The sequence below is a fragment of the Astatotilapia calliptera genome, chromosome 3 (genome assembly GCF_900246225.1).
Source record: "Astatotilapia calliptera chromosome 3, fAstCal1.2, whole genome shotgun sequence".
In the NCBI taxonomy this organism is placed as follows: Eukaryota; Metazoa; Chordata; class Actinopteri; order Cichliformes; family Cichlidae; genus Astatotilapia; species Astatotilapia calliptera.
Window position 1 is genome coordinate 30,512,047 of NC_039304.1, and position 26,365 is coordinate 30,538,411.

General features: G+C 38.3%; 1 protein-coding gene across 1 annotated transcript in view; it reads left to right on the forward strand.

Moving 5' to 3' along the window:
* Positions 1-26,365, forward strand: part of dysf (dysferlin, limb girdle muscular dystrophy 2B (autosomal recessive)) — a 104,506-nt gene that overhangs the window by 369 nt on the left and 77,772 nt on the right. The window contains 15 exon segments of the mRNA XM_026162776.1: positions 15,129-15,184; positions 16,141-16,232; positions 18,186-18,291; positions 21,336-21,459; positions 22,009-22,265; positions 22,349-22,477; positions 22,565-22,627; positions 22,757-22,807; positions 22,945-22,975; positions 24,158-24,273; positions 24,419-24,545; positions 24,634-24,737; positions 24,874-24,942; positions 25,034-25,077; positions 25,429-25,511. Coding sequence (XP_026018561.1) covers positions 15,129-15,184; positions 16,141-16,232; positions 18,186-18,291; positions 21,336-21,459; positions 22,009-22,265; positions 22,349-22,477; positions 22,565-22,627; positions 22,757-22,807; positions 22,945-22,975; positions 24,158-24,273; positions 24,419-24,545; positions 24,634-24,737; positions 24,874-24,942; positions 25,034-25,077; positions 25,429-25,511 — 1,452 coding nt within the window.

The following is a 26,365-nucleotide window of genomic DNA, read 5'->3' on the forward strand; positions in this document are numbered from 1 at the left end:
TGATTATCTTTCATGGGGTGGGGCAGAGAAAGAAGAGCTTACAGGAAAAAGAGACAGACCTAGAGGAAGAGGGAGAGAGAGGAGATGAGGATGTGAGCAACATGAAGAGTTAAAGCAGTCCAGAAAGTATGCCGACTGTGTTTCCAGTAAAGCACCTCTGTGTTTATAGATACCTGCAGTCTTTCAGCAGAGTTTATCTTATGAGGCACTTCCTCGCTCGGCTTCAATTGCAGCTTCAGTTTACACTTCAATTTAAAGTAACATCCAGGTTCTTATATTTAGGTGACCTGATAAAAAAAAGAAATCTTGTTAAATGAACTGAGATTTCACACAGTCATGGTCTACATAAAACAAAGAAGTTATTCTTGTACATGACAAATGTCTGACTGTCTCTTTTGTGCTCCCATGAAATTGCCATTTGTGGTTATGAGTGATCTGTCGTGATAGCCGTTGGCCTGATAGTCTTGAAATTTAATCCACTCATTCACTTCCCCCCTTAGAATGAATTATAATAGATCACTGCAACATTTCAACTGTCCAATAAATTGGTTTAATTTATTGAGCAAATTCTAGCTTACCTTCTAACAAGTTTAAAAACTTTGGTAAACATTATACCTACTAAAGGCTTGTATGCTAATGTTGTTACTGTTAGCTGTTATCTTTAAGTAGAGGAACTGAACCCTGAGCCTGAAACCTGAACAGAAATCTGAAACTTCAATTTTAAGTTAAAGTAGAGTGCATTTAATTCCACAGGCCTCAGGTTTATAACCAAATACCAGCAACATTTTGTCCTGTATCGTCTGTAAACGCTGTTTAGTTGTGATTAGCAGATGCTAAGTAGCATGCTAAGGTTTGGAATTGGTAACCATTGCCATAATTATTATTCTGTCCTATTATTCTGAAACATTTGTATTATTTGAAAATTAATTAATGTAGATTCAAGATGTGTAGAGTTTTCCATGGATCTCTTTTGGATCACACTTTTCTATGTGCCTACAGGTCATTTCAAAGAGCTTGATGTTTAGCTGCAGAGCATTCAGATGTAACCTGACTTCAAATCTGTTAGTGCATTTCTGTACTTTGTGCCAAAATGGTGTGGAGTACAGAAGTTTCGATCTAATTTCAGGACACTGGAGGCACACTTAAAAATAATAAAACCAGTTCATGAAGGATTCATTTAAAGCCCCAAAAAGCAAATACAAAACTCAAATCCAGAAATAACCAAGGCACAACACACACTTTGCCCAAGACTGAAGGGACAGCAGGGCTATTTATACACCGAGGGCTGTTAGGCACTAAAACGATTGTAATGACTGAAGTCCGTATTCACTCCTGTTAACAGGACTGCAACACATAAAACATAGAAATACCAAGGACCACAGCATTTTGTCATTCTGCTCGAGTGTTCAGCAAAAAAAGACTTTTGGACTTTTATGGACAAAAATATTTTATGTCTCAGCCGATGTAAAGCTTGGATAACTTGTTACTCTGAGCAAATTTTAAGTATCTGGAACGTTTGTCTATGTTCAAATTAACAGTAAACACACTGGTACTAATCTTGTATCCCAGCTGAGGGAAGTATTTTATTCATTTATTTATTCATCATTTGTTTGCTTTTAACATTTGGTTTGTTTTTTGAAAAGACTGTTTTGTCTTAAATGTGTCATGAACTCTTGACACTATGACTATGCACAAATGTTTCCCTGTGTGATATAGGCCACACACACACACACACACACACACACACACACACACACACACACACACACACACACACACACACACACACACACACACAAGCCTGTTCAGCTAACTTAGTGAGGACCTTCATTGACATAATGATTTCCCTAGCCCCCCTTACCCTAAACCTAACCATAACCTAATTGTAACCCTGACACTTCTGCAAGTCCTCTTTGCAATCTGTTTCAGGACAAACAAGTGTATTACACTCGAAGTGTGTTATTGTGCATTCTTTTGTTTTAATCATTTCTGCTTGGTTTTTCTAAGCAAAGTAAACTTTTTCACTGGAAGCACAAAGATTAATGGGGACTGTTAACGTTTAACAAAAATTCTTAATATAGTAGTGCTGGTATAATTATTTCTGTTAGGGTTTGGCTAGCAACAGACCACTTTGATACTTAAGTTTTCATCTTTAAGTAATGGTCACTCAAAACTATAAAGTTAGTGTAACTTGCCTCTCTTAAGTTAAAGTGAGTTATTTTTTCTTTTGAAGCAGTGAGTTTCCAGTCATCCATCCATCATCTTCCAGTTATCCATAGAGGATCCCAAGGCATTCCTAGGCTTATGGGTTCTTTATTTACAATGGGATATTCCAGCTGAATGTCTGGAAACCACCCTGAACAGATGGATGAGGAACCTCAACAGTCTCCTTTTAACATGGAGGAGCACTGGTTTCATCATACAAAACTGCAGGCTTCTATGCACACTTAAAAATGGCATGATGACTTCCTGAAAGCAAAAAGATGAAATGCTTGGTTCTATGTCTTTGGCTTGAACAAATGAAAATATTCTAATATTCTAATATGGATCACAAAAAAGAGTTAAATTTTCCAGCATGCAGATAGTTTATCCTGTCTTGAGGTCGGCAACATTTGCAGGTGAAATTCATGTCTAGTTAACCCTTGGAGACGTGAGATTTTGCAGTAAGTGGTCAATCAGAAATTCATATTTTCTATAGATGTGGATCTGATGTTGTGCTGTTTAAAATGTTGCCTTACATAAAAGCTGCAATATAGTTTTATTGGAGAAAAAAAAGTGATGCTCTTAGGATCAAGCAGTTCTTGCACAATCTTTAATGCATCACTGAAATCACTGTCTTTAAAATGTGACCATTTGGCAGATTTAAATGCCTGAATCATAGTAATGGTGAAACAACATAATCAGACTTTGTGTAATTATCAAAATTTGCAATACGATATAGTCTCCTGCATGCAAATGAAAAAGTGGTCATTACTGTGGTGGGTTAGGACAAAAACTCTGTGGCTGCTCAGTGAAAACATTGACGAACAGCTGAACACTCAGGTTGTTGTTGAGCTTCTCCTCCTCACTGATACAGTGGAACCCCGACTTACGAAATTAATTCATTCCCGAGGCTCTTTCGTAAGTTGAAAATTTTCGTAAGTCGAAGCACCCATCGCGTCTTTTGAGTGAACGATAGGCTATAGGCTAATTGCTAAGTGCAACAACAATACGTCGTTCAAGTGTAACAGCAAAGCGCAAGTATGAAAGCCAAGGGGGCTGTCACATGATTCGGAAGGCATTGTGAGCATTGTAGGCATTCTGGGCTCAGCCAATCAGAGCCAGCAGATTTTCGTTAGGTGGGCATTTTGCCGTAACACGGGAAGAAATATTGCCGTTAAGTGCCTTTGTAACTTGAATTTTCCGTTAAATGGGGTATTCGTAAGTCGGGGTTCCACTGTATCTGACACTTGTTCTGCTTTAACTCATCTGCTCCCCCTGATAGCTGAATGCTGTCTCTGCTGCGTCTGCTGCATCTGCTCCTAAAAACTGCTGCATCATTTCTTTGAATCAGTAAGGCCTCAAATGCTACTGAAGAAGAAAGGATAGTAACAGATACCCTGGTTTGGAAAGTGGAAGCTCATTAGATTATTTCGATCGTTTCTGTCCTAGCATCATCTGGTTTCTCTGCAGTGAGTCTAGGATTGTGTAAAGGCAGGAGACTGGACCTCAGAAATAAAAAAAAATGCAGAGACTTTCATCTGGGAATGAATAAGGGGAATTTTATTGCACTAAATCAGATCCTACGTTAACACAAAAATCAACTGACAAGCATACCACATTCACTGTGTTGTAAAGTCAGGATGGCTAACATGGTACGAGAGCTAATCGCACATTAGGCTGATAAAGAGCATTGTAGTTTAATGGCTCTATAGTGTAGCTGGTTTAGTTCAGCACTTAAACGTGAAACCACAACCTCTGAACCTAATGCAGCAGTGCGGGTTTGATTCCATCATGAGGTCCTTTGTCTTTGTTTTCAGCCAGTTACTTCCAGTTTTAGTTTGATTCTTTGTTGTCTCGTGTGCCTTTAGTTTCACTTCCCCTTGTCATCTTGAATAGTTTCAGCTGTCTCATAGTGGAAATGCATGAACGTGCCTGCATTCCTTTGTTGTGTCATACTGTGTTCCTCCCATGTTAGTTCAGTTAGTATTTTTTCCCTGCTGGTGTCGGCTGTATTTTTGATCTTCATTATGTTGTATTCTAGGTTATCATCTCCCTTTTCGTTCTCTTTAAGTAGTGATGCAAAAGGCAGGTCTGAAGCTATTTTGCTGGAATTTTACAAGGTTAATTTTATATACGCATAAAATAAACTGAAACTGTGTTTGAGTTAATCATATAATCAAGTGTAATTAGATCTGCTGACTGCCTCAGAAGAACAAGATGTGTGAGCACAGGGCAGATGAGAGGATGCTGCAGGAAAAGAGAGGAACAAACAGACAAGACACAGACTGACATGGCTTAGTTCATCAACACGGTTTACCTACATATGTGAACTTCCTTTAAATTTTATTTAAGATCAGAAAGTTTTCAATTACATTATACTTACGTGTTCAGCTTCCTTACAGTTTGATAATGGTAACAAAGCAGAGTTCAGACAGTTTAATCTATTACTAAATTTACTTTAGATAGTGAGATAGAGTGCATACAATTTAAAAAAGCAGACACCAAGTATGAGAATTTGATGTTACTATGAGAGGACTATTTTGAGAATATGGGTTCAGATGACTGAAAAGCTGTTTAATGTAGATGTTTAAAGGTGATAATTAGTTACACACACACAAAAACGTTTTGGGTCTGTTTTCTTTGAACAGCTGGGTACATTTGTAGGTACCAAAGTTCATATTTACTCAAGTGCTGGTCTCAAAACTCTCAGTAACATTTTATCTTTGCAGGTTGTTGCAGTTTATTTTCTGGCATGGTTCTGGGTCGCAGTGTTTATGAATCTTTTTTGGTTATTGTTGTTGATCTCAAAGAATGGGTTACATTTACTAGTTTAGTTTTCTTGTGCTTTTGAGTTTTCTGATTGTACTATCATCTGTTGTGGTTCAGATGATTTTAGGTTGTTTAGTTTCATGTCCTGTCCTTAGTGTCTCCTGTGGAAGTCAGTCTTGTCTCCATGTTTATTTACATCTCTGTTTCTTTCTCTTTCGCTCTCTCTCTTCTTCGCCTCAGTCATGTCTCTGTGTTCTGTCTCGTTACCTGTTCTCATGTTCGTCTCTTGGGTGTTTCATTCTTTTTCTCTTGAGTCGGTCGTGTGTTTGCATGTTTGTTTAACCTCATCTTAGTGTCAAGTTTGCATGTCCTTGTCTGCGTCTCGGTGTTCGTGCTACTTCCTGTTTTATTTTGACAGTTTTTGTCTCTTGTGTGTTATGTTCAGTTTTGCTTCCTCTGTCTAATTACGACCAATTTGTTCCCGCTGTGTTCAAATGTGTTCCCTGATCTTCCTGATCACTCATCAGTGTATATATTGTCTCTATTTTCCTCTGTTTTTGTCAGTGAGTCTGTTCATCTACAGCTATGATCCTGGTGGCCCAGGGGTCCCAGTGTTTTCCCAGTTCAGTGTTTCTTGATTAGTTCGTCATTCAATCTGATTTTCTTATTTTTATGCTGTTTTGCCTGTCAGCCTGAATAAACGGCTTGCCTTCTGTTAACTCCAGTCTCCACGCATCTGCATTTGGGTCCTCTCGCTGCTCCACTCAATCTGCTGCTGCAGATCTTGACACTTTCTTGGATGCATGCTGATAAGTATAGTCTTATTTGTTTGTTTAAATTGAATTTTTCTACTTTCCTAAGGGTTCTGACAAAAAGGCCTAGAGACCGGTTGGCAACTGGCATCAACCACACATCCTTAGGGACAAACAAATTGAATGACCGGTTGGTGTGTGGTTGCTGACAGTTGCTAGGTGGTGATGTCTGCAAAAAGGTTAGCAGATTCACACCCATAATTTTCATTTAAAAACAAAAAAAGTACATTTGTCCTGTAATAGACAGCAATGTCAAGCAAACAATCACCAGTAATTTGGGGAATAGACATTTTTCCCTATGGTTGTCAGGGGACCATTGTGTGAACTCTAGGGTCATGTGACTGAAACAAAAGGTTTCATAGCAACCTTAAGCACACGCTTGCCAACTGGTCAGGACATACATATTTTTTTTTTAGCCTATTAAGAATTGGCTTAAAGGGGTTGCTGACTGGTCTCTAGGCCTTAAGTACAGATAATAAACACACTGGTGTAACTAGCTGCTCTTGAGTAGTTTGTACTTGAACTTATCAACTTTTAAGATTGCGTATAATCAGCTTCAAAGATCCAAAGTTATCTTAAAGGATCAAAGAGAAATTTACTTCACATGGGACACACTGAGTCGAGCCTGAAGGCAGACAGAGATGCCCCAAAGTAAAAGAAATCACAACTGTTACTATTACAATATAAAGAAGAACTGATGTAAGATGAAAACATTTTGGACATAAAGTATAACATTGATACAGCAGCACGGATACACTCCGGCAATTTTCAACATTTAATCAGAGGGTGAAATTTTGTAGGTATCCTGAAAAATCAGATGAAACTCAGCTTTCAGTTACTGAATAAGAAGCATACTGACAGCCTACTTCTGTTAGTACTTCTCATGCAGATGACTAGTTTATTTTCTCACCACTTTTCATAAAATACCATTTTAGAAATCAATTATAAATATATTATTGTAAAGCTTGTGTTAAAAACCTTTCATTAAAAAACAATCCCATGAACTAGTTGCACGACAGCTTGTAGGACCCTTTTATTAACAAGTGACTCATAGATTACCAATATTTCTTATTGTTTTTTTGCTCAACACCTCATATTTTTTTCAAAACATTTCAGTATAATGTTTACATTATGAGGAATAACTTATTGGAAGGTGATTCAGGTTTTCCTGAACCACACTCACTTTATTCCAAATTTAAAAAAAATTGGGGTATGTGTGTCCCCCACTTTACATCTGCAGGTGGTGCTATCTCCCTGTGCATCTAGCTGGCACTGGAATTTATGTGTCTTAGAGTTAAGGCTCACAACTCTTCAACTCTGCTGCAGATAGCCTACATTTTTCTGACAGAATGTTTAAATTAACCTTTTATAAATGTTCCACAACTTATCTCAGTGCAACTAAAACTTTTGGATTTTTCGACCTGATTTCGCTGCGAAGGGCACACATAGTCTAGTTGACATTTCAACCAATTAAGATCGTGTCTTCTACAAGAAAATGCCAATTTTGAATTGATAAATCTAACTAAACAAAAGCCACTGAAACTCCTGGAATTATATACCAGTTCATTTTCTAGGATTTTGAAGGAAATCCAGAACATTGTTCCAAATTCCATAAGAACTGTTGGTTTTAGCAAAGGTGCCGGTTTACTGAAAACATGAGAGAGATGGAAGCAAATAAAGGGATTAAGAGAGAGACTGAAGTGAAAGAGGTGTGCAGGAAAATATTTGGGCAAGACAAGGAAATAACCAGAAGACGAGAGGAAAAGAGCACAGGAAATGTTGAGATTTCCTTTGGTTGTTGGGTTCCTGACATATTTGCTCACTACCCTCTTTCCCTCCGGGAGTGTTACAGTGAGAAGAAAGAGACATCTCCGACTGAGAAGAAGAGCTTTTATTTTGTAGTTACTGAAAGAGGGAGATGTTGTGAGGCAATGTGGAGAAGCTATCTGAGGATATTTTCCTTTCTGATTTTTCTGGATTTTCATTCATCTTTCTGACTATTTTTCTTTCATGTTTTTGGTCATCAGTTTTTGGCAAATAAGGAAATAAGTTACTGATTGATTTATCTCTTCTTTTTGGTCTTTAGCTTGTAACTTTTTCGCCGCTACTGCTTTGGTTGTTTTCATTACATACTCCCTGTAGTCATGTAATCAGCGGTTCATTCGGCACTGGATCCACCTTGTATTAACCCTGTGACAGTGGGATTTGATTTTTTTCATTTCTGAGCGAGTTTTTACAGCCTTTCAGCTTTCAGGATCGTGCTGCGTTCAACATGTTACGCTGTATTATTCAGCGAGCCAACAACTTGAAACACTCTGACCCTCAGGCCAGTGTCATTTTCAGAGGTAAGAGGATTATGGGACGTTCAGGGCATGCATAAAGTCAGGGAATAATAGGATCAACTTGGAAAGTTGGCTGTTAAAAATATCAAGTAACATGTTCAAAATAAAACTGTTTCAGTTCTCTTAGCTTGTTCCTTGGTTTTTGGAAATATCTGTTTCTTTGGCTGCTGAAAGCTCAAGCTGGTGTGTGTGTGTGTGTGTGTGTGTGTTGCTTTTTTTAATTTCATTTGACTTGAAAATTAAGGTGTAATATACGTAATTTGTAAAATTATGTTACTGTAGAAATAACAGACCATTGAGTTGATTGTAGTATTGCTGATGTCCAAGTTGAGTTTCGAATGAAAGACACAATTCTTGAGTCTGTGTGTCTGGATAAATGAACTAGACATTTCACTGCAGCTACTGTACACAGTTTTTATCCAAGAATATAACTGTGCACATATCTGTGAGAGAGATCTAAGAAATGTGGGTTGCAAATGCTGGGAGTTGAGGTGAATGCTTTTGAATGGGAAATGTCTTAGCCATTTATGTTCTTCTTTTACATTTTTTTGCATGCATACACAGACTGCTGGTAACATAATATAACTAAATTGAATTAACTGAGTGTCTTTATTGCATGTGAAATTTTGGATCACCCATTGTGCTAACAAGTTAGGTTTTTATTCTTAACTGATTCTAGAAAGCCAGGCTAACTAGCTATTTGGCTAATTAGCTTTGAAGCATACTGATATTATTCCCACTAAAAGTTGTTCATGTTATTTATATAATTATGGCACTTTCACTGTACTCACATGTTTACCTTAAATTAAAGGAAAAAAAAAAAAGGAGTTCAGCTAGCATAAGCTGTCTCTTTGTCATTCAAAGCCTGTCAGATATGACTTTTGCAGCTTATTTTATAATCTCAGACATTTTTTACTGTGACATTGTTTTTAAATTAGGCAATAACACAAATATACTGATGACGAAAGTCAAATATGGTGGCTAAACAGATGGCTAACAGTGGCACTCAACACTGAACTTACTGGTGTTTAAATTTAATTCTATTACTAATGGTTATTAATCTGTCATTGCTGGAATCTAAAAAAAGTACTGCATGAATGAAATTATTGAACTGCACCACTAATGTAGGTGGTCCTATCACTGCAGAAAATCTATGAATGGTAAATGGACTGGTACTTATATAGTGCTTTTCTACTCAGTTTGAGCACTCAAATGTAACGTCTTGATGCATTCTTAATCATCCAGGTAAGTAAATCTCCAAAAGTTGATTAGGTTTATTTGGACGTGGCGCTTTCAGTGGGAGAAACGTTTTGTCACTCATCCAAGTAACTTTTTCAATCTCAGCTGACTGCAGGTTTCCCCAATCTTATAAACAGTAATGCATGAAACTAGCACCACTGAATGAACAATGGGCTGGGAGGTCCCATTCATTGATCAATGGCCATTGATCAGCTGTCTTTGATCAGTGGTTGTTGATCAATGGTCATGAGAATTTGCATAATCATGATTTAGAAACCTCCCAGCCCATTGTTCATTCAGTGGTGCTAGTTTCATGCATTACTGTTTATAAGACTGGGGAAACCTGCAGTCAGCTGAGACTGAAGAAGTCACTTGGATGAGTGACAAAATGTTTCTCCCACTGAAAGCGCTACGTCCAGATAAACAGAGTCCACTTTTGGACACTATAAGTTGCGTGAAATCACCTTTTATTATTTATTCAGGACTTAAAGCCAGAACTGCAGCCTCCAGTCTAGACTTTGGTGTCTTAAAATCAGAAAAATGCCTAGGACGCAACAAAGTAAACCAACAAAGTTTTGGATTGTCATGTCATGATTCTGTTGGTTTTTGCCATGATTTCAATATTGGATAAATGCAGAAGCTCAAAGATTCCCAGTTTATAGAGAGGGAGATGTTGCAACACCTAAAAAGATGGAGAAAACAAACAAAATAAATCTTCTTCTACTCTTGTACCAGCGCTAGATTTCTTTCTGGTTGGCGACACCTATTGTTCAGTAGAATACTGCAGCATGTGGGACACGCCCTCTTCTCCATTATTCATGGTGACAGGGCTGTGGTGATGTCACAATCAGCGACAATAAATGAGCTCTTAGCTACTTTGCCTCAGCGGCATTCCTGTTTTCCGATCTGATTTTCGTGTAGGGCTACTTTCCATGACTCAGTATCTGACTCCTTTATGAAGAGCGCTCTGCTTTCTACTTCCTGCCTTTGTCCTAACAGTTTTCTCGTGCCATCACACAAATACTTGTATCGTCGTCTTACCTCAATCTATTGCTAATTTTAAATTGAGTGCACAGATCAACAGCCCACTTTTAACAAAGACTAGTGTAAGTCTCTTTCACGGTTTAATAAGCGATGTGCCAGCAGATGTTTTTCCTATTTTGTTTACTCATGCATATCTCACTCTCCTCATACACTCTTAAATTAAGTGAATTTGGTGCAGTGACTCTGCATCTTTCCTTTTCCAGCAGAGCCAGACACCTTAAGCATCAAAAATGAATGATATAATCCATTTATATACTTAAAAAAGCATGGAAAATAAACGAGTTGGTGGCTTTTTCCCCCACAAAACTGTGTTCCAATAACTTGAAGAATTTAGAGTTCGAAAGAAAAATGACAGAAAAATTGAAAGAGAATTTCCTCCCCTCAAGAACACAGATACCATGTCCATTTTTAGACATCAGAGATGTTAGTTGAGCAACTGTTATATGAACTGACTAATCTCAACGGATCCAGAGGGAGGGATATGCATTTTCTGCATTTAATGTATTCAAAACGGTTTGTGGAAATGTATCCCAGAGTTTCCAGAGCAATTCTGGCCTATAATAGTGACCAATACAATAGACATTTTCATGGAAACTCTTTCTGCACAAGGTTATGGTGAGTACTAATGCACAGACAGATGACTGTTTTTTTTTGTTTTTTTTCCCTACGCTGTGTTTGTGAGCAATGAGTCTATGGGTGCTGTGATTAAATCTGGCAGCGTGTGCTGGTGTTTGTGTCCTAAAGGCAGGATTTCCGGCCAAAGTGTTGTTATTGTCAGTGAGTGTTGTTCTCAATCAAAACAGAAATAAAAGCTGGCAGCACTGTACTATTTATAATGTGGATCCCCCATGTGGGTCAGACTGAGCTGCTGGTACTGTTCTCAATTACTCCACACAGACACTCCTTAACCAAACAGGAGGCAACAATAATAAACCCTTAACACTTCAAGTCTACAAACTGTGACATAGTCTCTATTTCCAAAGTCACTTCTTGAAAATAATTAAAACATAGTAACATTTACCGTACACATAAATTGTATATTGTTCAGTTTCATATTACTGCTTTAAATTGTCAGTATCAGTCATCAAAGTATCATTGGCTAAAATACAGAACCATGAGTTACTCCTAAGGAATGAATGAGAGACACTGTAAAAGTGCTCAAGCAGAGTGCAAACGCACACAATAAGAACCTAGAAAACACATCAAATACGTAAACTGAGATATTTCATTATTTCTAATCTCTCCAAATATTATTGGTCCAAATATATCAGGCTCTGAAAACTACATGGGCGATTGGTTGTTCATGTGACCATAACTCCTTAAACTTTGAGCTGACTTTAAAAATTCATGTCCACACACACAGTGAAGGTCTAAATCTAGGTTTCCTATACGTGTCTGAAAACCCAGAGGGCTGCACTATTCTATTCTCAGCTCATAATAGAAATGTGCCAAGCTGAACTGGGAAGTTAATACTGTGCCACTTCCTCTCTGCAGGTTCCAGACTGTGGCACCAGCACTTGGGAGATTTCTAGAGTTGACACGCACAACACACACACATTCACTCATGAATCAAATGTAACCTCTCAACCTTTCTGTGGAAGGGTGGAGATGTTTTTTTTTTTTTTTTTTTTTATATCCCACAAGAACGGAGGCACTCTTACGTAGGTAACTTGTGTGTGTGTGTGTGTGTGTGTGTGCGCTTGCTTGGGTGTGTATAGTTGAATTAATGGTTTTATTGCTCTCTGTTTGTGTTTGTGTTCTCAAACTTGGTGATCGCTGTAGGGAAAACAGGAAGGCAAACAACTTTTGTCCGTGTGTGTGTGTGTGTGTGTGTGCATACTGGGAATACATGTATTAAAAATATTAATTGTACTCCAGTTGAAGCCAAAGATATGTGACCAATGACCTTTGGTTTCCAAAAGGGTCTGGAAATTTTTAGACAACCAGACTTGCATGTTTAGAGCGCTAAAAAAAGTGTCCACGCAGAAAGAAATTCGCAGAAACGTGGTGACTAGAGACCAGAGAAATTCAACAACATCAGTGACTTCAATCTAATATGCTATCAGGACAATGTGAAGTGGGAAGGTTCCAAATACAGACCGTATGTATAGACGACTGACATAAGTACTGTGACATCACCCACTGGCTTCTGAAGTTCTGTTTTGAAGCCTCGAGATGACTGCTTCCACCCTAACCATGTTGGAAAAGCTAAGATGAGACAAAGAAGTGTCGATCTGACTGTAAAAGCCAACACTCATTGGCTAATGACTCGTGATTGACAAGTCATAAGCGAGCACATGGTTTTATAACACAGATAATACTATTTTATAACATTGTATGACCAAGATTGATAAAACAGTACCTCATTTTTTTTATTTAATATAACCCCTAATAAATGACTGAACCCTTCAACTCAGCAGTTTGTCTATGAGATTCAATTCAATATTATTTATTTCATGAAAAATCACAACAACAAAATCACAACAAAAATCAATGCAAAGGCCCTACAATTTTAGAGAGAAACCCCAACTATCAAACCGCCTATGAGCAAGCACTTGGTGACAGTGGAAAAGAAAAACTCCCTTTTAATAGGAAGAAATTTCAGCATTACCTGGCTCAGGGAGGGGCCACCATCTGCTCAAACCATTTGGGGGTGAGGGGAAAAGATGTGATGTTATTTTCCCATGAACTGCTATAGGACAACAAGTCTTTGTTCAACTAAAGTTATCACCATAGTGTGGCAGGTTTTTAGGCACAACTGCATTGACTTAATTTTTTTGACCTGGAAGTTATGTCCACGTTTGATACTCCCTGTGGTTCTAAGATAAACTTGTGTCAACTTTGAGTTGGATGATATGGCAGGCTGATGAATCCAGAAGGTTACCAAGGCAAGCTGAGCCTAGAATGTTTTTGGTGACCAAACCTAAGCAACAAAATGATGTGCAATGAAAAAATAGCTTCCTGTGTGGACACCCTTTTACTTTCATTTTTAGTGTCTCCTATCCTCTTATTACATTTTTCTGATTCTCTTTTTTGCACATTTTATGCACCAGTTGTTAAGTTATTCATTCAGCGTTTTTTATTTACTCATGGTTAAAAATCTGTAATTATTCATATTTGACTTTTGTAACCCCTGACCTTTCTTGTTTTATTTGCACTTGCCTTTAAAATACATCATAATGTAAAAAACATGTCTGTAAAAGCTCCTCAAGAATAACTTAAGTAATTTTTAAAATAATCTAATCTAATGGGATTATCAGATAAACAACTGCAGTCAATACATGCAAAACTACCGTCATTTGTATCAGCTTCAGCTGTCCTTGGTGACATTTACCAGGAATTAGCACGTCATGGAAATGAAAAGGTAACTTCAAAGATGAAGACAATGGCCATTGACTCTGTTTCCTTTTATCTGGAAGCACCAGTTTAGTCTCTGTCTCAATCAATTCCTGTTTTACCAAAAATAATTGGAAACTGTGATAACTGCCCCCCTGTGTGATAACTCACATTATCACATATTTGTACACATATTGTTTCATAAGTGGCCTTCAGTATTTGAGTACCTATTCTGGCAGGGTATTAACCTGTCTCACCTCTCACTTCTGGTTAAAGCTGCCCGACGGCGGGCAGGAAATCAGAGCTCCGAACTTCATGTTACAGGAAGCCATGGAAAGATAACACACATATACAAATAAACCTATTGTGTGTCAGTAGTTATTTTAGAGCAGAATATTTATACCACTGTTTATGTGCGAACTTGTTTCTATAGTGCACCTTTTGGAGGAATTACAATAAAATGTATGTCAGTAATCATCACACAAAATGAGACGACTAGAATTGATATACTTATATTATTTAATCTTTACAACAACTTAAAATACAGATAATAAAAATTACATAGTAAGTTCAATCTCTGCAATAGTCTTAATTTTGTTTACCAAAAATGGTATATATTTCAACTTTAAACTCTGACTTTAGCAGTTTTTTTTATGGAGAAGGGTAATTTATTCCAAAGTTTTAAGGTGCAATGTGTAAAGTTTTTTTTGTTCTTGTGTTTTAACATTCAGAATAACTTCATATCTTTGATTAGCATAACCATGAACGAGGGTAACAAAAGTTTCATGTGATGGAGCAGTTTTTCTTATCATTATACAGCTACATGAGTGGTAAAGATAAACAATCCACCCTTACTGGAACATTTAACTATTTTATTCTACACATTTCATTAAAATGTTTGTCAGTGTGGATAGTGTAGGATAGATTGGGGTGACTGCATAGACTTTGAGTCTTTTCTGAAGGACCTTACTAAGTTATTATTATGCTTATTCAAAGTTGGAGTAGATAAGGACACATTTTCTTTTCTATTGTTAAAAATATTTTTTTCCCACTAATCTGATTTATAAAAATTGTTTTTTAGATGGCTATGCTCATAAATGTTGGTCAAAACTTTACTTTGTAAGTAAAGTTTGCACTATTAGTTGAGCTAATAGCAGAGCAAATATATTTGACACACAGGTTTCTAACTTAAGTTGTTGGTTACTGCAAAAAGGAGACTTTCAGTTTTTCCGAGATGGCGTTAAAAATTATTTTTCTCATTTCTGACACAACTTAAGGTCAATATCTGTATTGACCTTAAGTTGTTAATATCCTAAATTGTAGGATTATCTTCATATAGAAAAATTACAAACATTACATTTTCCATTTTCTATATCTGTTTCAGGGTCCAAGAAGAAGACAAAGGTCATCAAAAACAATCCTAACCCTGTGTGGAATGAGGTAAGTCCCCCATTAAGCCACAAATTCATCAACCCATCATCTGTTAAAGTTCCTAAGTGTGTGATAATGCAATGTCAAATATTAAGTATATTTTAATTATTAATGTGAGAACAAGTTATAACCTAATTTAAAAGTAAGGCATTGCTTGGTAAAGGACTCAAAGTGGAAAATGCAGGATGAGTCCTCCTCTTGCATACAGTCCTGGAGTCCTCATCAAAGTGAAGCATCCATAGATTCATATAGAAACTCAAAATACAGACAAAAATAGTTGAAAACAAAAAAAGATCTAGTAAAGATATAAAGATAATGTTTTATTTGTTAGAATGGCAGCAGCCTTGCAATTTAGGTAAGTCTGTTGTTATGGTACATTAATCTACCATTGGGTCCTAACAATGCTAGTTTTGACTGCTTCTTTATTCATATCTGGTCGCAACATCAGGCCGCTCAAAGTGAGTAAAATAATTTGCTACCTGAAAGTTAGATCTGACTTGGAAATTTGTAATAATTAACATAACTGCTTAAGATAGAAATTTGCTGTATGTAGTCAGCAATTTGCAATTAACGTGAAAGTTAACATTAGCTAACGTTAGTCAGAAAAAAAAACCTGTTTGATTTTACTTACACAAGCCTGTATGAATGATGTTTTGGGAATTGAAATCAACCCTGAATTGGCTTTCCCCTGGGTTAGCTTACCACCTATCTAGCATACCCTAAAAACACATTCAGTGCATTTAGTAAGTTTGCAACATTACGAGCTGGTGAAATTGTGACAACATCTCTGTATGAGCAAAATAACCAGACAAAAAAATTATTTGCAATTTGCAAGTACTTCACAAATATAATGCAATAAAGGTGCAGTAAGGATATTACAAAATATCATCATTAAAATGTTCTGCCTTAATGATCCCATTTTCACTCTTTTTTTTTTAAACATTTCTTTCCTTTGTGTCCGTCAGGGTTTTGAGTGGGATCTGAAGGGGATTCCTCTGGACTCTGGAGCTGAGATTCACTGTGTTGTTAAAGATCATGAGAAAATGGGGAGAAACAGGTACTCTGTGCTATGCTAATTATATGCATTCAGATGTGGCATCAAAACACTGAAGAAATATACAAAATGACCCTGAAAAAACTTCTTTAAGTAGTTTTCCTTTTATAGGCAGGCAAGTGTCTCAGATGGTGACAGATCTTATCATTAGAGATTTCCAAAAAAAAGAGGCATAATTGTTTTAAACAAGAAAAATAGATCAAACCCATAAATACAACTGAAGAGTAAAAGGGAAAGGTCAGTTTTAAACTCCAAACGGGCTATATTTACTTTTAATCTCTCATCACTGGCAGCTGTTTGTAAATCATTTTAAACCTTGTCCTGGCCAACAGACAGATAAAGAGGCGATATGTACAAATCACCCCTGGGATAATAAATTTAGGATTGTCATACTATGTTTGACTAGATGGAGCTGCACATTGTCACAGTAGAGATGTGGCCAGAGGACCCCTCAGTGGGTTATTTTTGGATTACTTCACTCGATCAAGATGTCACACCAGTCAGAGTTCTTTCAGAAGGGAAGGGGCAGGAACGAAAGAATCAGGTCTTCCCCTCATTGTGGTATTTATTCTGCCAAATTCCCACCCATTCACTCTCTGTTGTGCTGAAAGATGAATGGATCCATAAATCAGCCACTCAAATTACAGTGGAACTTGACTGTGTCTCAGCTCTCAGCATAAATCCATTATCGTTGGACTAAGTATTTGTTTTCTAAGGAGCTTCAAGAAAAGCGATTGGTCGTCTTTAAGTTTCCTGAAGACGTTTCACCTGTCATCTGAGAAGCTTCTTCAGTTACCCACTACTGATCATGTGCCTCACCACATGAGCCAAAGTGTGAAAAAAGGCATGGGTCATGAGTTTTCCAATGAAACCATTGTGAGACCTTGCTACACCCTATCATGTGACTTAATGAGATCACCTAAAGCAAGATGGGATTGGGGGTTGAGGCGCCTGTGGAAGGGATCTCAAAACCGCGTTGTAGGTGGCAGACCACCTCCTCTAATCAAAGATGGTCATTCACAGTGGGGATAGATAGCCTCTTGAGGGACAACTCCCACTAGAGTTTAAATGCCATTTGGTTTTAGAACTGAAGGAGTTTCTCAGATGAGACATGAAACATCTTCAAGAAACTTAAAGAAGTCAAGTCGCTTTTTGTTTCATAGCTGGATAGAGTACCATGACCTGGATGACTGAGAACTTACACAGCATTTTTTTTTTTTTTTGTCGGTGATTTTCTGTTCACCTGGACTTAATGTGTGAAGTGCATATTTGTCATTTTGAGGTGTATTTGCTTTACCATGTTCCTTTGATCTCTCTAGGCGTTACAACTTTGCTTGACAATGTTGTACAGTAACAAAAATAACCACCAAGGTTGGGGAATAAATGTTGTAAGATGTCAGAAAATGACTGTGAATGGGGAAACAGGGAAACTAAGAGTTTATCAGAGACTAGGCACAGGTGCAACACCGTTAGGGTCATGTGGTAAGAGCTGTAATTCAGTCCTTGAAGTCTATAACAGATGGATATCACCAAATACTGGGTTTCCTTCTTTGAGAGGCTTTGCATAATGCATCTCATTATTGGAGACTTTGATAATGGCGTGCATGCCTCCTCAAGAGTGTTCATGCTATGGCCAGATGTTGGGAAGAGGTTTTTTGTTTTGTTTTTTTAACGAAGGAATGAATTTTGGGATCATCAGCTTTTCTTGGTTGTTGCTGAGCTGGTTAGTGCATTCCTAATTTTTAAGAATTTACCAGTCCTAAAGTTTTCTCTCTCTTTCTGATATGTTTATTTGATTTTTTTCAGCCCAATGGTGGCTGACATATTAATGTTGTCATTTCTTTGATTCTCATACTGGGACTTCCAGGGAAAATGTACTTGGGATCAACTCCAGCTGTAAATAACACAGTTGTGTTTAAGATCCATCTCTGTGTTTCTGGTGTGTGTCTCTTTCAGGTTTCTGGGGGAGTGTCGGCTAGGTCTTAGAGATGTGCTCAACTCTCCCAATTTCGCCGCCACCTTCACCGTCTCCTTGCTGGACACCAAGAGGAACAACACAGGGGTGAGCACACGGAACTGCACTGACTGATTAATCTGCAGCCTAACTGCGTCACAAGTCAATTATAAATGACTCCAAGTTTCCTCTTTTGAGCTTAAAATAAAGTGAGCAACATTTCTGAATCATAGTTGATTGTTATTTCCTTCTTTGGGATCCTTAATAAAAAAAAAAAAAAAAGAAGAATCAGAAACACAAAAATGTCTCTCCACAACAAATAAAATGAACTATAAATAACTGCAATTGATTTTATTAGATGGGTTCTTTGCTAATCTGCTGACTAAGGCTGATCAGATCTGTAATGTCAAGAAAAATGGTCAACAGGTGGTTAGTGGGTGGGTCTTGGACTTGATGAGGCACTGATGTGTTCATGTGCTGCTGGGGAAATCCAACATGGATTTTCCGTTTATATTTCTTGTACTTTTTTTGTTGGAAAATATGAACTCATGAGCTCAAAATTAGGCAAAGGTCTTGCTGGAAGCAAGAGATGTTCTTTATGTTTTTCATCTTTTTCCGTTTGTTCCAAGTGTGTGAGCATTACTATTTATCTTATATCAGCAAGGTTATGTCAAATTTAATTAACTCTAGTAAGCACTGGTACCACACTGCAAGAAAGTCCTAGCTTGCATGTTCTCTCCGTTCTGCATGTATTCTCTGAGGGTCCTTATGGCAGCTGGGATATTGTATTCTAGGTGTTTTTTTGTTTTTTTTATTGTCATTAAAAAGACACCTAGAATACAGTATCTATTACTGGCTAGTATTACTGGAGCCTTTTTCTTTTTTAAAATTAAAAAAAAACCCCACTTCTAATTATGAGAAACCTTCAGCAGCTGATGGTTATTCAGTGATGAAATGCTTGATTTCCTTTTTCCTCTAATTATGCAACACTGCTCTATGGAGACCCACATTGACATAATACAGGTGTAGCCTAGAAAACCAGTCATCACAGCTACAGGTCTAACCCAACACCAACTAAAATAAAATTGTTCAGTAGTTTTAGTTTCCAAAAGAGCTCAAACTCAAATTGGTCTTTTAGTTGAAGATGCAGAAGTATAAGATCTGGGCACGCACACACATGCACGCGCACACCTTGGCAGCCAAACCTACAGTGTTTTATAGCAGCAAATGAAACACTGTTCTCTTCCCCATCCTTGCTTCCTGAAGCCAAAACAAAGTCTTCCTGTCACTGTCAGACTGGACCTGATTGATGCCACATACATGTGCACACACCCACACCCACACTGTATGGTATGTACAATTTGTGATTTATCAGGTTTTTTCTTCATTAGTCATAGAAAGCAAACTCTGTTACAAACAAAAATAAAACTAATATTGTTTCTTCAAAGATTTCTTGATGCATCTGCCCTTACAACTGTTTGCTTCCACAAACAAAATCTTACACAGATTCAGTGAGATAGAGCCAAGAAATCAAGAAAAACATGTCAAGATATTCACATTCTTAACATCTACTCCACAGAAACTGTAGTCTGACCAGAGTTGGACACGCTGAGTCTGATGAGTTTGTTTACAGAAACATAACAGCTTATCACTTAAGCTGCTTTTTCCTGTTGAAGGAAACAGTAGAAGCCACCCCTGCTACCACAGGGTAACTCATCTTGATTACAGTGTGCAGGAAACAGGTCTTTTCTGGTGGTGGTGGTGGTGAGGTTAAATGCCACTTTTAGTTTGGGTAGAGAACCATAAGTGAAGAACGGTGGGCTCGTCCAGGATTTAAACCAGGGACAACTTGCACTTTAAACTTGAACCAGACCAGTGAAACGGTTCTTTCTGCCAGTGTGCAGAAGTTTAACTACATATTTAATCCCTGAGATATCTTATATACAAAAGTGAAGTACTATTTCAACTGAAGGAAAGTCAGCACAACTCTTTGAGCTTAAACTAAACTACAGAAATCTATAATTTAATTACTTTGGTGAAATACAAATGGCTACAGGGGAGGTCTTTATCAGTAGGAAAAGTTGTAGCTTATACAAATAAACTATACAATTACACAATTAAAAGTCCAAATATTATGTTCTCCTTTGCATTTTCCGAAAGCGATCCAGTGTCCCAGACTGGAATCTTTGCCAGGCCAAGTCATGTTTGACACCCCTGCCCTAGACCAATGAGCCACATGTTTTATGCATAATTTGTGCTGAGGTGTATGATGAAGTGAAATTCTCTAAGTTTAATTAAACCAACTTGTAGGGCACAAAAAACCCCAAAACAAATAAAACTGCTAAAAAGTGCTAAAAAAATAATTGCAGTTCCTCAAAAGGCCTGTAGAGGCACTAAATATAAGTCACGACTTCCTGTCTTAAAAGCTTAAACTTAACAGCATTAATCACAGCCTGGTTTAAATAACTGTTTTGGCCTCGTTGGATAGTTTCCACCACCAAAACAACTGAACACAGAGTGAAATGCTTTTATAACTCAGTCTTGCATCAGTTTTAGTAAATCTGAAGGTAGGGTGGCAAACTCTGTCTCTAAGCCTAACCCGGATGATACAGATGAATAGCATGGGTAGCATAAAGGCCACTGCAGTTAAGTTACTTATTAAGTGCCATCCGCTGACCTGCTCTTCCATCATCTTTTACTGTACTTTCTCCAGAGACGTATACAAGTGTCCTATGCATTCACTTCCCCTTTGGCTTGTTATGTCTGATTAGTTGCAGCTGTGTGTCCACCTGTTCCCCATCCTTTTGTCATCCTGCCTGTGTATTTAAGTCCTCCGTCCTCAGGCCACAACAACAAACAGAGGACCGTTTGTTGTTGTGGCCTCCACATTTGCTGTGTGTTCTTGCGTAAGCACCATGTTCTCTAGCCATGTCATGAAATGTTGAGTGCAAGATTTTTAGTTCTAGTTTATCTTTTCTTTGTTTTCTTTCAGCGTTCATATACCTAGTTTTAGTTTGTGTTCTCCAGCAATAAAGCTGCCACCTTTAGTTAAGCATTTTGTCTCCAAGCCCTGCGTTTGGGTCCTACATTCTGCCTGCCACACAGCCAAACATGACAGATCTTCTACAAGTTGTGTTTTCTGCCTCCCATAGGCCACGCTGACCCTGCAAGTTTCCTACCTTCCTCCTCCGGGATCGGCTCCGATGTTTCAGCCTCCTCCCCAGCTGGACCCTCAGCCTCATAACAATCCTAGTGTGGAGCTGGACACGGTCACAAGTAACCTCAGCGTGTCATATAGTGAAACAATAATTGCAGTGGTGTGAAAAAGTGTTTACCCCTTTCGAGATGCTGTGTTACTTTTACAGCAGATGTAATGACACACACACACACACACACACACGCACACACACACGCACACACACACACACATATATATTTTGGTCAGCTGACCACTCCTGGGGAGTCACCACTGTTTCAAGTTTTCTCCATTTGTGGGTAATGTCTCTCACTTTGGTTCACTTGAGTCCCAAAGCTATAGAAATGCTTTGTAACCTTTTCCAGACTGCGCGATCTCAACACCTTCATTTAGAAACTGAACTGCATTTTGTATTTACTTATTATCTTTATCAAATATTTAAACTTATCTGATGATCTGACACATTTATGTGTAAAACAAAAACATACAAAGACCCTGGAAGAGTGCAAACACTTTTTCACACCACTCTATGTTTTTTTCCCCTTCTTCTGTTTCCATTTGCCCAACCCAGTGTCTCCATTTTGTTAGTTTACCCCAAGATTTATTTCCTGGGACTACTTTCTGTGCAGTGATCTCTCTGGATACTTTGGGCGAGGAGGATACAGAGAGTATGATGATGCTTGAGCCCACAGAGGACCAGGGAGCAGACGATGGACGCTCCATGGTGATAATTGGTCCTCAGGGGCCCCCGGGCCAGGAATCCCCCACCGCCCAGACGCCCAAGCGTTCACCGCCATCCTACCACACCCAAGGAGGGCTGAGGAAGAGGAGGAGAGGAGCCAGCAGTCAGCCCAAACAGCTACCCAACAAACCACAGGATCTACAGGTTAGTTACGATACTTAAAAAAGACACATTAAAGGAATACTTACACTCCATACATGTTGCTGTCCACACGTGTCCTCTTCCAGATTCGTGTGCGGGTCATTGAGGGACGACAGTTGCCGGGCATCAACATTAAACCTGTTGTTAAGATAGCAGTTGCCGGGCAGTCCAAGAGGACCCGAATCAGAAAGGGGAACAACCCAGTCTTTGATGAGGTGAGTAAATGTTTTTGCTGCTTTTTATTCTAACTTTACATGTTACTTTTTACTCAAACTTCAACTTGCATTTATTTCCCTCCACAGACTTTCTTCCTGAACTTCTTCGAGACACCCTCAGACTTGTTTGACGAACCCATTTTCATCACTGTGAGTGTGACGTTTTTCTCTCTCTTTTTTTTTTATTTGTTTACCTTGAATAAATCCAGCGTGTGGGAGAAATTCAACACTATCAGCGTTTCTTATTTTTATCAGAGTTATAATCGTTCTCTTTTTCAGGTATGTGACTCTCGTTCGCTTAGAACTGACGCCGTGATAGGTGAATTCAAGGTAAGAGCTTTAACTTGAGTCTATGATTTCTATGAATATTGGACTGCGGTGTACTGTGATAAATTAGGAGGGGGGGCACGTGTGCTTTGGAAATTAGAAGAACTCAAACATCTGTCTCTGTGTTCTGTTTTCCACAGATGGATGTGGGCACCATCTACAATGAGCACAGTGAGTATATGGTTGTTTGATTTAAACATTTTTAGGTGTATTTGCTTGAAAAAGTTTAAACAAAGATCTAAATGCTAAACTGTAAATTATGTCAGATTGATCAGTCTGATGACATTTTTCATTTACTTAGCTTTTAGCCATTTAGTCAGGCAGCTAGCATTCTCACCTCACCTCACAGCAAAAGGGTTCCTGGGCTTATTCCCTGACTTTTTCCCTTGTGTTAGCTGGGAAAGGCTCCAGCATCCCTATGACCCTGATTTGGATACGTGGTTATGAAAAAGGATGAGTGAAGAGCTGTTCTCACACATTGGCACTGCTGCTGTTCTACACAGCAACCTGGCAAATGAAAACTTGACAAATGTTAAAATGGTCTTTAACCTGCCAGGTCCAAAGACTTTGTGATGTCAGATTGAGTCAGGGTGCAAATGCAGTTAACTGTCCAGTGTATTCAACACTAGCAAGTCAGAGTCTTGTGTGCTGCCTACTGCCTGTGTCCATTTAGCTAAACCACATTAGTATTTCCAGGTATGAAAATGTTTCTGAACCATTAGATGATGCCACCCACCGGTTTTCTGAACCACTTTTTGAACCCTCTGTGGTAATTGTTTTTGCTGCTGCCACTTTGTTTTTTGGACCAGAAATAATGATATCTGGATAAGAAGTTGGAGTGCGAAGTTATCAGCTAAAGCTAGCAAGCTTGGATGGACAGCTGTATTCATAGACCTCACAAGCTGTAACATCTCACTTTAAAGGGTCCAGCAAACATTTATACAAGTGTTAAGAGAACAAAAAGCAAAACAAAACATATTTGAATGTATTATCATTGACTGTCAGGGCAGTCAAAATTAAAATATTTGAAGATATATTCATATCAGTGATACTGATGTGTTAAAATCCATTAAGTCTGTCAAACAATGATGCTTACAGCTAAATAGGAATCCAGGGTGATGATTGTATATAATATTTAGAAAATCAAGATCACTTTTTGGTCCATGCCAATCAGAAAGCTAAGGTTTTTTGTCACATGCTCCATGGGTTGCAGCTTGGTGTCATTATGTCTGGCTTTGTGTGAGAAAGGATAACTATGAAAAGTTTCTCCTGACGTGTGTCAAAGCTGCTTTTGTTTATCCTGAATTTACAAGCTTCTGGCTTTAAACCTCTCTCTTCCTCCCCTCTTTTCAGGGCACTGCTTCTTGAGGAAGTGGCTTCTGCTTTGTGACCCTGACGACCTCTCTGCTGGGGTCAAAGGCTACCTGAAGGTCAGCTTGTTTGTCTTAGCTGCTGGAGATGAGCCACCGGTGAGTTTCATACTCTTTTACAAGATAGTCCTAGAAGGCTATGAGGTCAATCAAGTAACATGAGTTGTTCTATTTTTACATGGTTGTGCTTTTTCTGTGCAACTCATTATCACAAGTGAGTATTTGTACTTTAATGTGATTGCAGGCTGATAAACGTGAGTGTGTGGAGGATAAAGAGGATATAGAATCAAACCTGTTGAGGCCTGCAGGTCTGTCTTTGAGAGGAGCCTCGTTCAACCTGAGGATCTTCAGAGCTGAAGACCTGCCACAGAGTGAGTCTCTGTTGTTATTCTATGCACATTTGATAAGCTTGAAAAAAAAAAATGTATAAAGATTCCTAATATGCTTCTCTGTCTGAAGTGGACGATGCCTTCATGGATGGGATGAGGCAGATTCTTGGCTTTGATAGCAACAGGAAGAATCTGGTGGATCCTCTGGTGGAGATTCACTTTGCTGGCAAAACGGTGCATATGACTCTATAGAAGTTAATTACATTGATAAAATGATTGTTAGTCAACAACCAAATAAAATAAAACTGGAAAGCAAATACGTTTTTAGTTAATAAAAACAAATGTGGATTGTCTTGTTTTTCGTTGTCAGATTTGCACTAAGACTTTGGAAAAGAATGCCAATCCACAGTGGAACCAGCGCCTGGCCATGCCAGTCAGAGTAAGAAATAAAGACAGACTATTCTTGTGCCAAGAAGTTGTATTTTCATTGTCACTAGAAAGTACATGTTTTTTTTCTTTCTTCTTCCCAGTTTCCTTCCATGTGTGAGAAGATGAGGATCAGAATTCTGGACTGGTGATTTTCAGCTAAAATCTCCCTTTCTCACATTTGTTCATCAAACTTTGCATCATTATCAATATTATTTTGACCTCTTTAAAAGATGGGACTGTTGTGGAGACCCACACCAAAAAATAGGGGTGGGCAGTTAATTTCCCACATGAGGAATTGGGACTGTTGTGCAGTGCCACACCAATAAGCTGAACTCAGTTGTGCTCAGTACTAACTTTATCTCTTTATAAGTCCTAGTATTTCATGTAGAAATAGAAACATTAATTATCCCACCACGCCCTAGTGTATAAGATACATTTTGACCTATGTCATTTTGACCTATGCGCTTTGCATCCTTCTATGGCTTTCTCATTTTAGGGATAGAGCCAGTCACAACGACGTTATCGGCACCACCCACCTCTGTATGTCCAAGATCTCCGCCCCCGGAGGAGAGATAGATGGTGAGTAACAAGTTGCAACCAGTCTGAACTAGACTCTACCAGATCAGATTAGGCTGGTTCAGGCTGGATTTAAACTGCACCAAAGTGTTGAAACTTGCCTGGTTTGATTACTGACATCCAGTGATAATCACACTGTTTGAAGCGTTTAACATCACATTCAGCTCTGCCTGAAAGCAGTTAGCATTAGCTTGGGGAAAATGCCCAACCTGTTTTAGAGATATTTTCAGCGAGGTTTCAGCTGATCATACAGGTCAAAATAAGGTTTTTGTCAACTTTAACTTCAACTTTATTCTTGAGCCACAAAACTATAAAAACCTTAGTTCTGTCTTCTATTTATATAAATATGTGTAATTTGACCGGTTTAAACATGAGTGAAACAGCACTGTCTACACTGACAGCCTGCAGCCTGCTTCATTTTGTTTCATGGATTATCTTTGTGCTAGTTATTACCAAACAGACCTGCAGTGGTTGCTGCGGTAAAGTTTCTGGGCAGGTGTATGACAGACTACAGTGAAGTTCTACACCCTACAGGGTAAAAGTGAACACAGTACTATAGATCAAACACTGAGCTTTATTCGGTTTATTTTTTTTAACACTTCAGCTCAGGAAATGACCCAGTTTGATCGGTGTGGTTGATACTCCCTGCAAACACTTAAGTTATTAACTTAGTACCCTCAGGAGCTGCAGCCTGAATCAGTAGATGCATCTGTTAGACTTTAAACAACTTCTGCCACGGTGTGTGTGTTGTTACACCATTTGCTCACACGTTTACTTGAACAATTAGACGTGATAACTGTTTGTCTCAGGTGCTGCTGTCTGTGTTCACAACAGACTTTTCCACTCTCTCTGATGAA